Below are 15,975 nucleotides of genomic sequence, written 5' to 3' on the forward strand. Positions count from 1 at the left end.
AACCAAAGCCTCCACTATTTCCTCAGCTATCTCCCTCAGAACTCTAGGATGTAGCCCATCGGAGCCAGGAGATTTATCAACTTTTCGACGTTTTAGCTTTTCTAGCACTTTCTCTTTTGTAATGCGTACCATACTCAACTCTGCCCCCGGCTCTCCCTGATTGTTGGCATACCACTCATGTCTTCCACTGTGAAGACTGACGCAAAGTACTTATTAAGTTCTTCAGCTATTTCCTTATCTCCCATCACTAGCCTTCCAACGTCAATTTGGAGCGGCCCAATGTCTACTTTTGCCTCTCGTTTGTTTCATATGTATTGAAAGAAACTTTTACGATCATTTCTAATATTACTAGCTACCCTACCTTCATATTTGATCTTCTCCTTCCTTATTGCTCTCTTTGTTATCCTCTGATTGTTTTTGTAGCCTTCCCAATCTTCTGATTTCCCAGTGCTCTTGGCCACTTTATAGGCTGTCTCTTTTTCTTTGCTATATTTCCTGACTTCCTTTGTCAGCCAAGGCTGTCTAATCCCACCCCGGATAATCTTTCTTTTCTTTGGGATGAACCTCTGTACTGTGTCCTCAATTACGCCCAGAAACTCCTGCCATTGTTGCTCTACTGTCTTCCCCGCTAGGCTCTGCTTCCAGTCAATTTTCGTCAGTTCCTCTCTCACGCCCCTGTAATTACCTTTATTTAACTGTAACACCATTACATCCAATTTTGCCTTCTCTCTTTCAAACTGCAGACTGAATGCTACCATATTATGATCGCTGCCTCCTAAGGGCTCCCTTACTTTAAGGTCTTTTATAAAGTCTGGCTCATTACATAGCACTAAGTCCAGAATAGCCTGCTCCATTGTGGGCTCCACCACAAGCTGTTCCAAAAAGCTATCCTGCAAACATTCCATGAATTCCCTTTCTTTGGATCCACCAGCAACATTATTCACCCAGTCCACCTGCATATTGAAGTCCCCCATGATCACCATGGCCTTGCCTTTCTGACACGCCCTATTTATTTCTCGGTGCATCTTGCGCCCCTGGTCCTGATCAGTTAGGAGGTCTGTACATAACTCCCATTATGGTTTTGTTGCCTTTGTCGTTCCTCAACTCCACCCACACAGACTCCACATCATCTGACCCTATGTCATTCAATGCCATAGATTTAATTTCATTCTCAACTAACAAGGAAACCCCAACCCCCTCTGACCACCTCCCTGTCTTTTTGATAACCATTGTGGTTCATAGTGACATCATCTGTAGCTTGTGTTGGTTACTTGAGATTGCCAACCAATCAGAATTGATGGGCTGAAGTCTGAGCTTCATTGATATATCAGGGAGGGGGAAGAGTTACCTGGACCTGTTTCAGGAGGCGGTCACACCGCTTCAATTTAGTACCTCAAATTCAGGTGGGACCAGTGGGCGTGACTATGAGCAAGGCAGGTTGAGGGATCCAGCAGGTAGCGCCTGAAGGAATCTCAGCCCCTCAGCTTGTCTAACAGGTTTGAGATTCTTGTCCCCCTTGTGGATGAGAGTGAGGTCTGTAGGGAGGATGGGCAAACTATAGAGATCAGAGATAGAAAAGCATGGCATAAAAGCACTATTATAATCATCACGGGAGTCTTCGATATGCAGGTGGGCTGGGAAAATCAGGTTGGTAACGGACCCCAAGAAAGGGGATTCATGGAAAATCCAAAAGATGATTTTCTGCAGCAGCTTATGGTACAGCCCACTAGGGAACGGACAGATCTGGATTTGGTGATTAGGGAGCTTAAGGTGAAGGAACCCCTCATGGGCACTGACCATCTATGATACAATTCACCCTGTGAGGGAGAAGCTGGAATCAGACCTAACACTGTTACAATAGCACCGTGGTACAGGGACCATTTAAGAGGCAGGAGAAAGAGAAATGCAGCTGTAATGAGGGACAATATAGTCAGGAGAATAGGCACTGTTCTCTGGCCAGGATCGAGAGTCCCGAAAGCTGTGTTGCCTGTGTGGTGCCCAGGTTCAGGATGTCGTATCTGGACTGCAGTCGAACTTGCACTGAGAAAAGATTCAGGTGTTGTGGTCCACACAGGTACCCATGATATTGGCAAAAAGACGAAAGAGGTTCTGCTGAGGGAATATGAGCAGCCAGGAGCTAAGTTAAAAATCACAGCCAACAAGGTAATAATCTCTGGATTACAACTTCAGTCATGAACTAATTGGCAAAGGGTCAACAAAATACAAGAGGCAAGCATGTGCCTCAAGGATTAGTGTCAGGCAAATGGGATGAAATTCATGAGACACAGGCAGCAGTACTGAGGGAGGAGGAAGCTGTTCTGATTGCACAGGCACTGTCTGAATCATTCTGGGACCAGAATCTGTGTGAATCACATCATTAGGGCTGTGGATAAGGTTTCAAATTAAACAGCGGTGGGGGCAATTAGTTGCATGGAAGATAATAAAAAAAGTTAAAGGTGTTCCAGAGGGTATTAAATTTACCTTTTTGGTAAGAAATGAAATTAAATCACCTGCAAGAAGAAATACACATTTGGAGGTGTAGGATCTGTGGGAAAAGTTGAAGACACATAAAATAAAATGGCACTCTCATTTAGTTGTGTCCAGGCTTCCTTGTAGTAGTCGGATATGGGAAGAAAATAAATAAGGAAATAGAAAAGCATGTAAGAAAAGCACTATTACAATAATCACGGGAGTCTTGATATCCAGGTGGGCTGGGAAAAATCAGATTGGTAACAGATCCCAAGAAAAGGGATTCATGGAAAATCCAAGAGATGATTTTCTGCAGCAGCTGATGGTACAGCCCACTAGGGAACAAGCAGATCTGGATTTGGTGATATGTAATGAGGCAGACTTGATTAGGGAGCTTAAGGGAAAGGAACCCCTTGTGGGCACAGACCATCCATGACACAATTCAGCCTGCAGTCTGAGAGGGAGAAGCTGGAATCAGATGAAATGCTATTATAATTGAGTAAAGGCGACTTTGAGGTCAGGAGGTGATTGAAAGGGGAGCCTAGTGAAGGTGACACCGCGGCAGCCATGGCAGGAGTTTCTGGGGATAATTTGGGAGGCACAGCAGAAATTCATTGCAAGAAGAAGAAAGATACTAAGGGAAGGATGAGGCAACCACAGCTGATTAGGGAGGTCAGTATAAGAAAAAGCATACAATGTGGTGAATATCAGTGGGAAGCCAGAGGATTGGGAAGCCTTTAAAAAAGTGATAACTAGAAAAGCAATAAAAGGGGCAAGAAGATGAAATATGAAAGTAAGCTACTCAGTAATATGGAAAATGATTGTAAGAGTTTTGTTTTTTACGATCTATAAAAGGTAAGAGAGAGACGCAAGTGGATATTTGGACAATTAGAAAAATGAGGCTGGAGAAGTCGTAATGGGGAACAAAGAAATGACAGAGGAACTGAACAGGTAACTTGTGTCACGCTGGAAGACACCAGCAGCTAACCATAAATTCAAATGAGTCAGGGGGCAGAGGTGAGTGTAGTGACCATCGTTAAGAAGTGAGAGGAGTTTTAGGGTCTGCAGTGGATAAATCACCCAGGCCCGACGGACTATACTCCTGGGTTCTGAGTGAGATGGCTGAGGGGATTGTAGAAGCAGTGGTGATGATCTTTTAGGCACCATGTAGTCAGGGAGGGTCCCAGAGGCTGGAAAATGGATAAAGCAAGACCCCTGATTCTAGAAAGGAGGGAAACATAAGAACAAGAAACGACAGATAGCCTCACTTCAGTTGGTAAGATTTTAGAGTCCTTTATTAAGGATGAGATTATGGAGATCTCGGAAGTACACTGTAAAATAAGGCTGAGTCACCACAGCTTCATCATGGGAAGGTTATGCCTGACAACTCCGTTAGAATTCTTTGAGGTAACAAGCAACTCGGACAAAGGGGAGCGAGTGGACGTGATCTATTTGGATTTCCAAAAGGCCTTGGACAAGGTACCACATTGTAGGCTATTAAATAAGATAAAAGCCTATAATCTTACTAGCAAGGTATTGGCATGGGTAGAGGATTGGCTGACTGACAGAAAGTAGAGAGTGGGGATAATGGGATCTTTGACAAGATGGTAGCCTGTAACGAGTGGAGTTCTGCAGCAGTCAGTTTTGGGACCACAACTATTCATGTTATCTATTAACAATCTAGATGAAGGAATGGAGGGCATTGCTGCTAAGTTCTCAGATGACGCAAAGTGGACAGACAGCTAGTGTTCAGGAAGCAGGGAACTGCACAAGGACTTTGACCAGTCTCCTAGGCTGTCTCAGAATCAGATGAAATACAATGTGGAAAAATGTGAAGTTATGCAGTTTGGTATGAAGGATAGTGGCATAGACATTTTTTTTCTAAATGGGGAGAGGCTTCAGAAATCTGCAGCACAAAGGGACTTTGGAGTCATGGCTCAGGATTCCGTTAAGGGTAAGGTGAAGATTCATTTTATAGTTGGGAAGGATAATGCAGTGTTAGCAGTTCCTTCAAGAGGGCCAGTATACAGCAACAGGAATGTGCTACTGAGTCTATAAGGCTCTCATCAGGCCACATTTGGAATATTGTGAACAGTTTTGGGCCCTGCTGGCATTGGAAATGATCCAGAACAAGTTTACAAGAACAATCCCAGGATGAAGACCTTGTCATAGGAGGAGCAGTTGAGGACTCTGGGTCTTTATTCGATAGAGTTGAGAAGGCGGGGGTGGATGGGGGTGGGGAGAATCTGATTGAAACTTCAAAACGCTGACAGGCTTGGATAGAATAGATGTGGAGAAGGTGTTTCTACTAGGTAAAGAAACCAGGACCCAGCACACAGTGTCAGTAAAAGGGACAACCCTTTAGAACTGACGCGAGGAGGAATTTCTTCAGCCAGAGGGTGGTAAATCTGAGGAGCTCATTGCCACAGAAGGCTGTTTAGGCCAAGTCATTGAAAGTATTTGAGACAGAAATACGTAGGTTCTTGATTAGTAAGGCATCAAATGTTACAGGGAGAAGTCAGGAGAACGGGGTTACGAAACATATCAGCAGTGGCCAAATGGTCCAGCTGGTTCAATGGGCTGAATGGCCTAATTCTGCTCCTATCTTATAGTCTTATGGGTCTGGATAAAGCGTTCATTCCTTTGCAAGTGGAACAAAATGCACAGGAGACCCAAACACTCAGCAGCATGGAGAAATTGTAACATGGAAGACAGGTATCCTACCATCCTCAACTCCCACTCCATACACACCATCACAGCAAGGTTTTCTTCTCATCACCTATTTCAGGTGTTAATCACAGCAAAGTTGTGTCTTCGAACAGACAATCAATGACAAATGTAACAAGAAACAAAGAAATTATATTTGATAAAGACCCCAATTGCAGTGTTGCAGCAACTCGGATGAAGAACTCTAAAGAAATCATCAATATATCACCTCTAAGAGTGAAGGATGAAAATCTGTATAAGGACTGAACACCAGAACAACTCAACAGTAGAACTTCGAAGAACAACACTGCACAAGAAGCAAGTCCTGCACACTTCCACCCCGCTGTTAGGTCATCATTGGCCGAAGTCCTGGCCAGATTTCACCACTAATCAGGTAATAGTTAAGTTGGGTCACGTTTATTTGAGGGGTCTAATATTTGGTTGCTACATGCAATAAAGTTTGAATTATTGTTTCAGTACATGATAATCTGTGAGATTTCTTAAGAAGTAGCTGAACTAAAGATAATTTGTGGTGATGTACCCACAACGCTAAAGGAGAGATGCACCTCTGTCCTATTTGGACTGTGACTAACGACCGTTTTAATTTTTTGTTCCGAATCTGTTAAGGAAGGAGGAAGAATTTGTGTTTAAATCATGCTTTTCTATAGCAGAGACATGCTGTTCTGTTGATTAAAAACTCTGATTTGCCAACACTTGTAAGTTAGGAAATGCTTAAACCAATTTGTACACAGTAAGCTCCTTTAAATAGCAATATCCTGATAATTCCATGATACTGCTAATAATATTGGTTGAGGAGCGAATATCGGTCTGTTCTTACCATATTCTACTTCTCTCTATCCCAAACATCTGCAAATTCTTTTGGTGCTCCTCACATTCTTATTTCCAACCCCACTCCCCACCCACCAGTGCATCTACTTTGACTAACATTCACTTCAACTGAGTTACCTTTATGCCCTTTCCCACTTTTCTCACCGTCATGCCTGGGCTTTGGATTTTGGGGTTGCTCGCTATCATTGGTAGCCTTTATCTAGGCCATTCATACACTGGTATATCATGCAGCATTTCTGGCAGTCTTTGATGCCACATAGTTCTGAAAAAGTGCTCCACGTGTGTCCATTCCCTTTCCCTGCAAACTGACAAAGATGTGAAAAATAATTTATCCACTTCCATCCCTGAGGATACAATGGCTTCTGTATCCATCACTGTTTTAACAAGAAGATTCTTACATCGCAGTGATCATACCGGCTTCCTGCTCCACATTGCTGATCTTTTCGGAATATTTGCTACCTTTAGTTTGAGAGAATAAGGCTCGTATGGGACCAAATAGGACAAAAGAAACGGCGCAGCTTTTTAGTTATATAAAAACCTATGAAGCACAGACACCCCACCTTCTATTCAATTTTGCAGCTTCATGACCCATGAGATAGGTTTCCCGTGAATGTTTAGCATGTGACTCGGCTAATATCTTCAATCACTTAATAAAAATTAATTCCCTTCACGCTCGGGGAGGTGTTTCGAATAACGAACTCTATGGGAGCTGTCATCATTGTCTAGCAATGAAACAACATAAAGGGCTCCATTCTCGGATTATAAAACAGACCATATGTTCATCCGTCAAGGAACAAACAAAAAAACCTGCTTCATGACATCCAAGTATAGATTGAAAATACTACTGTAAGAATCGTCTAATTTTATTTAAAATAAATGTGATTATATGCTTAGATAAACTCAGCCCCAAGTCCCCAAATTTCAAGCTATTTAACGGTTGCAAATATAAGCAATGCCACTTAGTTATTCCCGCAGTCGGATTCGGGGGGTGAAGAATTCGAAAACAACCTGTTTATAAGGAGGCTTTTTAAGGCAATGGGCTTCAGGAATCCAATAACGGAAATTGGTAATAGAAAGGCAAAATTATGAAGGATAAGGAGCAGAAAATTTCACTTGACCCAGATCTTACAGTTCAAAATTAACTGATCTGAAAGCAGCAAGACTTATTGGTAAATCAGCTCTAACATCTTTATCTCATCACAAAAATAAATAGCCATAGTAAACCCCCAGCCTAACATCAATTATGATTATTTGTAGTGATGTTTCCAAACAATGCCTTTACAATTTTACTACAAGTACTTTTCTCGCGATAATTTTCTGAAACACCTTTCACATTACACTTAAGGGGGAGCAAAGGACGAGGGTGGACAGCAATCTTGTAAATGGAGAACAAGCATACCTGGCATAGGATGAGCAAAAAGGGTTAAGGGAGGTGTGCTTACCTATGGTGGCATCCTATATTTATACATGAAAATCTAAGAGAGTGTGTCTGATTCACCTAAATACGCAAACTTGAAAGAGCAGTTCATTTATATTATATTCCCTTCCTAATCAGTCTGATGGTGATAATTTCTTATGCGTGGAAGATTCAAGTTACTTCAATGGAGTTACTAAGCCTTACTTCAATGGAGACAGTTAAATCTCCCAAAACTTTTCTGAGAAGCTTTCAACTTCCAGCTGAGAAAATCCAGACTGTTACCTAAAAGAAAACTGGATATTAGTCAGGAAGCCTTGTGAGACACACTGGCAATGTTTGAGAACTCAATACTTGAACTGTCCAAGCTCGAACAAATGCTCTCCTTGCAAAAGTATGAGCTAATCTTTCTTTTCCAGATGCTGTGATCTTCTGAACTTTCAAAACGTTGTGCTTTTAGCTCAGACTTACATTAGTGCCTTTAAAAGAAAAGCAGAAAGTTCTGCTTTTGCTATAAACCATTATCCAAAAGCCGTGCAGAGAGCAGCAGAATTATGCACATTCGCAATAATCAGGTTATGCTGAGATAAGATTCCCCAAAAATTAAACTCAAAGAAAGCCCACAGAGGAGGGGTAACAAATCTTATTCCTATCGATAAGCATCCCTCTGGGTTTTACTGCTTTGGCCAAATTGTAAATTATACTATGAACTGGGATCTGAAATATACTACTTTTCTTAATTTGGTGCAGCCAGCCTCTAACTTACGCCAAGTTACAAATCTGATGGGTTTTGGTCATCCTGAGAATCATAAAAGAAACAAAAAGCTATTAATGCTTAACTGTAAGAAATTAGGAATGCAGTTTACAATATATTCCCAAAGGTCCACGCATAGCCTACTCCCTCTTCAGTAAAAGGTAAAGTCCTCGTAGTCCTAGCAGATCACAGGGCTACTCTCTCACTACAGACGAATGGTGGTGGTTAAACCTGAGGGTCATGCCTCAGGGTGAGGGGAGAGCTTGAAGAGGAGAGTCCTTTCTGGTAATGTCAGCCAGTACAGGAAGTGAACTCATACTGCTGGCATTGCAAACCAGCTGTCCAGCCAACTGAGCTAACTGACTCTCCTCTCAGTTTTTGATATCTACAGCATTCCGCTGCAATCTTCTTTTGGATTACTTCAGCTTTGAATCATCTTCATTAATAGGGAAGGAACTGTGTCCTAATTACCACTGTTCCACAACACAGACACAATGAGCACCAGTTTCTCCAAGCTGTTATGGTTTTTGGACAGCTATCAAGAATGAACGCTCAAATCCACTACCAGCCAACAGTTCGCAAATGCTCCTGGGCCATGGCAAACAAAAACAAATTAGCCTGAAGGCTTTAAATGCTGTTCTGCAGTAAAACAATAATTCTAACGACATTAACTGGCACTTGGTACGCACAAGATTATTTTATACATAGACTATATATGACGAGCGAAGTAACAATTAGCTAATCAATGGATCCAACAGAAAGAGGCACAAAGGAGAATGTAGAAGGTCTGGGATTCTACTGCCACAGTCCAAAGGGGAATTTGATAAAGTTTGGGTGCCAGGCGGGGAGGTTGGTGTTGGTGGGTTGTGTAGGAATCGGAAATCCAAGGAGAGGTCATATTTTGCCCTTTTGAGGTTGTCAAGGTGCAATTGAATTGAATCGATCAAGGTGTGGTCATTCAAGCAGAAATGCTGCAGCAGAGGCATTAACTACTAAAGAAAACACTGCTTGGGATATTAGCATAATATTTTGAAGTGAATTAAGCACATAGAGCTCTTTTAATGTGTGTGGAAAACAAGGAAAAACCTTTCGCAGCTTTCACTTAGAGAAAGAAACCTGCTCCTGCACTGCTTCCATTGACAGTATGTGTGATGCAGCTGAGAAAACAAAGGCTAACTAATTCTTTGGTACTGATAATAAAATGTGAGGCTGGATGAACACAGCAGGCCCAGCAGCATCTCAGGAGCACAAAAGCTGATGTTTCGGGCCTAGACCCTTCATCAGAGAGGGGGATGGGGTGAGGGTTCTGGAATAAATAGGGAGAGGGGGGGAGGCGGACCGAAGATGGAGAGAAAAGAAGATAGGTGGAGAGGAGAGTATAAGTGGGGAGGTAGGGAGGGGATAGGTCAGTCCAGGGAAGACGGACAGGTCAAGGAGGTGGGATGAGGTTAGTAGGTAGATGGGGGTGCGGCATGGGGTGGGAGGAAGGGATGGGTGAGAGGAAGAACAGGTTAGGGAGGCAGAGACAGGTTGGACTGGTTTTGGGATGCAGTGGGTGGAGGGGAAGAGCTGGGCTGGTTGTGTGGTGCAGTGGGGGGAGGGGACAAACTGGGCTGGTTTTGGGATGCGGTGGAGGAAGGGGAGATTTTGAAGCTGGTGAAGTCCACATTGATAGCATTGGGCTGCAGGGTTCCCAAGCGGAATATGAGTTGCTGTTCCTGCAACCTTCGGGTGGCATCATTGTGACACTGCAGGAGGCCCATGATGGACATGTCATCTAAAGAATGGGAGGGGGAGTGGAAATGGTTTGCGACTGGGAGGTGCAGTTGTTTATTGCGAACCGAGCGGAGGTGTTCTACAAAGCGGTCCCCAAGCCTCCGCTTGGTTTCCCCAACGTAGAGGAAGCCACAGCGGGTACAGTGGATGCAGTATACCACAATGACAGATGTGCAGGTGAACCTCTGCTTAATATGGAAAGTCATCTTGGGGCCTGGGATAGGGGTGAGGGAGGAGGTGTGGGGGCAAGTGTAGCACTTCCTGCAGTTGCAGGGGAAGGTGCCGGGTGTGGTGGGGTTGGAGGGCAGTGTGGAGTGAACAAGGGAGTCACGGAGAGAGTGGTCACTCCAGAAAGCAGACAAGGGTGGGGATGGAAAAATGTCTTGGGTGGTGGGGTCAGATTGTAGATGGCAGAAGTGTCGGAGGATGATGCGTTGTATCCGGAGGTTGGTGGGGTGGTGTGTGAGAACGAGGGGGATCCTCTTTGGGCGGTTGTGGCGGGGGCGGGGTGTGAGGGATGAGTTGCAGGAAATGCGGTCAAGGGCGTTCTCGACCACTGTCGGGGGAAAGTTGTGGTCCTTGAAGAACTTGGACATCTGGGATGTGCGGGAGTGGAATGCCTCATCGTGGGAGCAGATGCGGCGGAGGCGGGGGAATTGGGAATAGGGGATGGGATTTTTGCAGGAGGGTGGGTGGGAGGAGGAGGTGTATTCTAGGTAGCTGTGGGAGTCGGTGGGCTTGAAATGGACATCAGTTACAAGCTGGTTGCCTGAGATGGAGACTGAGGGGTCCAGGAAGGTGAGGGATGTGCTGGAGATGGCCCAGGTGAACTGAAGGTTGGGGTGGAAGGTGTTGGTGAAGTGGATGAACTGTTCGAGCTCCTGTGGGGAGCAAGAGGCGGCGCCGATACAGTCATCAATGTAACGGAGGAAGAGGTGGGTTTTGGGGCCTGTGTAGGTGCGGAAGAGGGACTGTTCCACGTAACCTACAAAGAGGCAGGCATAGCTGGGGCCCATGCGGGTGCCCATGGCCACCCCCTTAGTCTGTAGGAAGTGGGAGGAGTCAAAAGAGAAGTTGTTGATGGTGAGGACGAGTTCAGCTAGGCGGATGAGAGTGTCGGTGGAGGGGGACTGGTCGGGCCTGCGGGACAGGAAGAAGTGGAGGGCCTTGAGGCCATCTGCATGCGGAATGCAGGTGTATAGGGACTGGACGTCCATGGTGAAAATGAGGTGTTGGGGGCCAGGGAATTGGAAGTCCTGGAGGAGGTGGAGGGCGTGGATGGTATCACGGACATAGGTAGGGAGTTCCTGGACCAAAGGGGAGAAACTGGAGTCCAGATAGGTGGAGATGAGTTCAGTGGGGCAGGAACAGGCTGAGACAATGGATCGACCAGGGTAGGCAGGTTTGTGGATTTTGGGAAGGAGATAGAAACGGGTCGTGCGGAGTTGGGGAACAATGAGGTTGGAAACACTTTTGATACACTCTTTTCTTCTCCATTTTTCAGGTACATTTTTATTATAGCTGAAACCATTATGAATGTTTAACTGTGGCTCAAAACCATCCATCACCCTTGCCTCAGAAAATATTCATCTGTGCTCAAATGTTCATCAATTTTACAAGGTTATTAGAGAACTCTCTCACTTTAATATGGCTAGTGCAATGGGTTTTCATATTTATAGCCAACTGGCCACTTGAAGGGATTTAGTTCCCTTTTTTTAAAAAAAAATGTTGCATGAATGACACTTTCTTTTAATATGAAGTGTGTTTGAGAGACTGAATCCCACCTCTCCATGAAAATTCGGCTCTTACTGTTCTAAACGCCACAGCAAGATCATCAACATCATTCAAAAGGTGGAGTCATTAAAAAGAAACTTCACCTAAAACACTAACCTATTACTCATTCAGATGCTAATAACCTACAGTACAACTGGTGTGATATGGAAATTGCTCAGCCTTTATTAATTAAGATGCATGCCAACAACAAACTTAAGCACAAATGCTTGTCTCCTTAATATTTCTAACCAACTAAAAGGATTTATAATCGTTAAACCTTGACATTTTAAAAAAACAGCTAAAATTATTTTAACCTCTTGCTGTAATTACATAATTCTTTTTTCACCACAGATCAATTCAAGCCAGATCATCCATCAAAACAGAGTAAAACAGAATCAAGAAATGTACAAAACAAAGCACAGAATAACTTATAATCTCTTCCTTTCTAGTCTTGCAAAAATCTTAACTACTACTGTCAACATGTACAGTTTTTAAAAATATTGCCCTCATTCCTCAAACACATTAAATTCGTTTTAATTTTAAAGCAAGATAGTTTTTGCCTTCCTGAGTCAACAGTCAATTTTTTTTGAACCAAGACACAAAACAATTACATCATAAGACTGAGAGATAGGAGGCGTAGGCCATTTGGCCTATTGACCCTACTCTGCCACTTCAGACAATCATAGTTGATCTGATTGTGGCCTTGATTCCACTTTCTTGCCTGATCCTTATAAATACCAACTCCTTCATCAATAGAAATCTGCTCAACTCAACCTTGAGTATAATTTATGACCCAAATTGCACTGCTCTCTGGTGTTCGTAAGAATTCCAAAGACTAAGACTCCCTAAAGAAGGAAATTTCTCTCACCGACAGAAAGAGGTGCCTTATTTTTAAACAGTGCCTACATGTAACAAGTTCTGAGGCAGGGTCAATTGGCCTTAAATGCTAACTCTGATTTCTTTCACAGATGCTACCAGACCTGCTGAGCTTTTCCAGCAATTTCTGTTTCTATAAGAAACAGAGTTACTCAGCATCTTAGTAACAACCTGTCCAGGTATCTCAGAAACCTATACGTTTCAATAAAATCATCCACTGTTCTTCTAAACACCAACGAATGAAGGAGCCAACAACTTTATGATGAACTGATCTTTGACCAAGGCGCTAACAAGAGAAATAGCATTTCTGTAAAACTAACTTCCAGGAGAGAGATAGTACGGATGTCAAGTGCCTTGAAATAAACTAAGTTCTATTCAAGCAAGATTTCTATCTTTCTTGAAAATGTGCCTATCATTTACATTCACACAAAAGTCTACCATCATGACTGGAACCCATTCTGTTCTCCTTTTGCTACAAACGGTTCACTCGAAGAAAAACTGCTGGTAACATTTCGATGTTTAAAAACATCAACTGTCACTGAAAGGAATTTGGCTCAATTTATGTGAATTTCACTCGAAGTTCACTTGGAGTTAGTGCCCAGAAAGTGAAGAACTTCAGTCATTTTTTTGAAGGCAAGTCAGTTATTATTACAGTAATTACAGAATTGGATACTTTTGCAAGCTATATTGCTTCTCAGGCAACAGGAGGCTTTTGCATTAATAAAACTGAACTAGTTTTCATTCAGAAATGCCCAGCATCACAACGTGGCTGCCTCAGCTGCGATACAATGGATAGGAAGATGCGCTTTCAATGTTAGAAGACTTAATGATAGCACAGTGAGCAACACCTCGCCAGAGAGCTGACCGAGGGCTCAGAGGTTGTCATTCATATCTGTAATTGGCACGTATGTATATGGTACATCTGTTTCACTCCCCCTCAGCAGCAGCCATGTCTTAGGAACACTTCAGTGATAGCAAGATCTCATGGCTTAGAAATGAACAACAGTTTGTTCAAAGTTGCTGACATTTTAGATGAAACTAGAACAATTTGCACGATTTGGTATTTTCTACAATGCAAGGAATAATGACACGATTGATTGAATTTTCGTTGTGAGAACTGCATGAGTTCCTCTCTTGCAAAATAAACCAGAACAAAGCAAACAGCTTCATGTCATGGTCACCAAAAAACAATGCCAATATGAAAAATAGAAGAAATGTGCATGACAACAGTCTTCAATAATGGACAGAAAGGTTGATTATTATTTTTTAACAATCAGGAATTTAAAAAGATGTACAACTTTATATTATGCTTATACTGTGATATCAGTTTTGCATTTCTTTTCCCCCTCACTGAAATCTATAATAAACTGTTTCCTGAACATTCACAACACATTTTCATAGAAGCAGTTCTCTGTAACAAGTCAGCATGATGGAACTTGATGATAAAATGTGAGGCTGGATGAACACAGCAGGCCAAGCAGCATCTCATGGAACTTGAATTCTGTTTTGCAGCTTGTTTTCATCATTCCATGCAAAGAATATGCAAGAGGCAGACTGCAGTGTTTGGTCAGGATTTTCAATATAGTTTCCAGTCAACTGAACACTGTCATTTCCAACTGGTCTCCACCAGGTTTTTAAATCTTCACCTAAGCAAGGTGTACATCGTCATGGCACCCACTCATCTGTCTGCCCAAATTCATTTTGGAAAGTCCCCACTCACCTGCAGCACTGTAACTGTGGACAGATCCTTCATTCTACCTTCTTCATCTTTGAGGTTATAACCTTCTGGCCTCTTATCCCTTTCACTGACTTTCCATAATTTAATTGTTTTATCTAAGAAAATCAAAATAACAAGAGATAATGTCAGCTTTAAGCGATAAATCTTTTAATGGTTCAAGATGAAAAAATAAATCCTTCTTTACACAAGTACATGATACTGTTTAAAAGGTCTAGATCAAACAAACCATCTAAACTGATGTCTATTATCAGTCCTACTGAGCAAATCAGAGATCGAAATAAACACAAGGTTTCGAAGTCGGCCAAAAGCTGGAACAGAGGAAGAAAAGACAAGAAGTTTCAACCACGAATGGTATACAGTTTGTCAACAGAGTCCTGTCTCCAGCCCACTTGTACGGTGGTTGTGGGAGTGGGTGGTGTTGAACTGGCTGCATAATTGTAAGCAGTAGATGGCCAATTGAGCAGAAATATTTGCATACATACAAGACTGTTAATGGCACATATTGAGGCTGTTCTGGAATCTCTGGAGGTGGCTAAGTGAGTGAGCAGGAGAGCAACAATGAAACAGAATCCGAATGAGAAAGCAAGAGACAACGAGCGCACCACAGAGCAGGGGTGATCATGTGAGAGAGGGGTAGAATAAGTCTTGCATGCATGCAAATATTCCTGCATGAATCTCCCTCTCTCTCTCCCTCCCCCAAACAGTTGGGGGTTGTAAATCTTGTAAAAGATTCTGTAAAAGATTCAGTGCACCCTCATGTCAATCTGTTAATGTTTACAATTATGTCTTTTTTTGGTCTTGTTATATATGCCACATTGCACCTCAGGATCCAAACCATCAAGTCCACTGATGCAAACTTTCAATCACTGCTTTCTGCTTCAGATAAAAATTAAGAATATAAATAACTTTTCTGCCTGTTCAGCTGCTCTTGATAGAAGCAATGTTTATGTGCTATAAAACTGCTGGGAAATAATTTGTTTAAAAATAACACTTGCAATCCCTATTTTTATCAATGGATTGATCACAGAGGACTGTCTGTGATGCCCTGGGGCATATTCAGCAGTGGGATCTGTCCAAGGCACGTATCGCCCAAAGGTGAGGACCCCGCACCACCTCCTTCTCTCCACGCCCACCTAACCTCCCCGTTGCAACCTCGCCAATAGGCCATGGCAACCCTGCCTCACTGAGATCCTGCAGCAATCCTGCAGCCTGTGGCCAACTGTAGTACCAGCAGTGACCAGTGCTCCAAGTGGCACTGCTGTTACTGGTGGCCTGCAGGCCACTGGTTGACCAGCAGCTCTTGGAGAAGGGATATCCCCACCCCTGAGGATGAAGAAGCTGCCAAAAGCTGACCAGGTAAGGGCCTGAGTGGATGGAGTTCGAGTTCCAGGGTAGAGGGGATACCTGGGGTAAGTGGGTAGGGAACACAACTGGGAGCAGCTGTGGTGGAGTCAATGGACAGGCCCACCGCTGCAACCATTAAATTCTGCACAGCGTGTGAAGATAGTTTATCAGAGGCACCCAATGCCATATTGAGATGCCAATGTACGGGAGGCAGCACTCAAAAGGCTGAGCAAGCTACACTTCATCAAGAAGCTATATCCTTGATACAGCACTCCA

General features: G+C 43.2%; 1 protein-coding gene across 7 annotated transcripts in view; it reads right to left on the reverse strand.

Moving 5' to 3' along the window:
• The window catches only part of LOC125454329 (serine/threonine-protein phosphatase 2A 55 kDa regulatory subunit B gamma isoform), a 313,765-nt gene that overhangs the window by 98,874 nt on the left and 198,916 nt on the right, over positions 1 to 15,975 (reverse strand). For all 7 annotated transcript variants that reach the window (XM_048534971.2, XM_048534999.2, XM_048534989.1 and 4 more), the window contains one exon: positions 14,338 to 14,450. In XM_048534971.2, coding sequence (XP_048390928.1) covers positions 14,338 to 14,450 — 113 coding nt within the window. The remainder of the gene's footprint in view (positions 1 to 14,337; positions 14,451 to 15,975) is intronic.

This window comes from Stegostoma tigrinum, chromosome 1 (assembly GCF_030684315.1).
Source record: "Stegostoma tigrinum isolate sSteTig4 chromosome 1, sSteTig4.hap1, whole genome shotgun sequence".
In the NCBI taxonomy this organism is placed as follows: domain Eukaryota; kingdom Metazoa; phylum Chordata; class Chondrichthyes; order Orectolobiformes; family Stegostomatidae; genus Stegostoma; species Stegostoma tigrinum.